We start from the raw sequence: 1,373 nt of genomic DNA, 5'->3' as shown, positions 1-1,373 counted from the left end.
ATTGGCATTGCACTGAATTTTACAGCGTTAATTCAGTGATACTGGCGTTGTATACTTGGTCAGTTATGTGAGAGTGGAATAAAAAAAAAAATATCACCTGCAAAATCTGTTGTACCATTCCTGACTGTAAAAAGGAAAAGCTCTCGAGTTTATATTTTTGTTCTTATTCCTCTCCGCGTGGAAATCGAGGTTTGTTTGCAAAATTGCGACAGCAAAAGAAAAATGAATTAAAAGAAAATGGAAAAACCATTGAGTTGGCCATATCCAATTGCCATATGCAACCAAATATGGCAGCAAGTGTGGCTGAACCTTTTGAGACAACATCAAAGAAACTGAAACTTTATTACCAAAATTGGAGAATCTGTGTAATGATAACATGGATAAGAATGAAGTTTAAATTTTAAACGCTCTCTTTTGAAAGAATCAAGAAATGAAGTAGAAGTGAATTGTAAAGACTCACTCTACTCGAGACTTCACAGCCTGAAATAAAACACTTAGAAATTGAAGCTTATCTTCTGCATTCCACAGGCCAATTACATGCACTAAAATAGAAGGAAGAAAGAAAAATGATGCTATTGATCATATAAGATTATTATTATTTCTTTCATTTTAAGCTTTTACAATTCTAAAAGAGCACATGAAGCTGTTCGTTTTCTTACACTTGCACTTGCACCTCTCCCTCATGAACATTCACTGTCACCGATTGGAACATATCGTTGACAGGAAATTCCATATCAAAATTAGCAACCAGATCAAAGTCAAAGGATGGAAAAGCCAGTTCAGGCTTGGGAAACTCACAGTTCTTGAGCGATATCCCCTGGGCTTCAGGTACAGCAACACTTGACTCACAAGGGTACATAACTGTAGGACTTGAAAAATCCAAACAACCCAATGGAAGCTGACCAGAGGAGAAAGGGCTAATAAAGGTTGTGTTGGAAGCGGCAGCGGCAGCGGCAGGAGGAGGAGGAGGAGGAGGAATATTGGAAGAAGCACATATAGAACTGAAAACAGAAGCAATACCATTGCCTGTGGCTGCAATAATAGAAGGCTCAGCCATGCGTAGAAGCCACTCAATGGTCTCACCATCAGTCCTGTTACCAAGCTCACGAGTGAGCTGAAAGATCCTGGCAGCACAGATAGCCGGCAGTCGTATGCGGCGGTCTCGACCATTCACCTTGGAGTGACGGTCTTTTCTGGGCTTGGCATTGATGAGCTTGCTTTTTGAGGTAGTTGGAGTGTTTAGAGAAATGGGTTTTAGTCTTCTTGTTTCGGAGGGGCCAGGAAGAGTCATGACCTCTATCCTACCCATAAACTTTTAAGACATAGATTTAGACAAAACTTGTGTACATTATTTATACTAGTGGATTTGCAAG

At 39.9% G+C, this 1,373-nt stretch overlaps 1 protein-coding gene across 1 annotated transcript; it reads right to left on the bottom strand.

The window, feature by feature from the left end:
- Positions 1–501: 501 nt before the first annotated feature.
- On the bottom strand, positions 502–1,373 carry LOC110661901 (transcription factor PCF1). The gene has a single exon (XM_021820729.2). It carries the CDS (start codon positions 1,307–1,309, stop codon positions 656–658), a length of 654 nt encoding a protein of 217 aa, XP_021676421.2. The 5' UTR covers positions 1,310–1,373; the 3' UTR covers positions 502–655.

Source organism: Hevea brasiliensis, chromosome 6 (assembly GCF_030052815.1).
Source record: "Hevea brasiliensis isolate MT/VB/25A 57/8 chromosome 6, ASM3005281v1, whole genome shotgun sequence".
In the NCBI taxonomy this organism is placed as follows: Eukaryota; Viridiplantae; Streptophyta; class Magnoliopsida; order Malpighiales; family Euphorbiaceae; genus Hevea; species Hevea brasiliensis.
This window is presented reverse-complemented; position numbering and strand designations above follow the sequence as displayed.

Bases quoted from the DNA above. Each gene is read 5' to 3' on its own strand.
- LOC110661901 (XM_021820729.2), bottom strand. From the start codon at position 1,309: ATGGGTAGGATAGAGGTCATGACTCTTCCTGGCCCCTCCGAAACAAGA.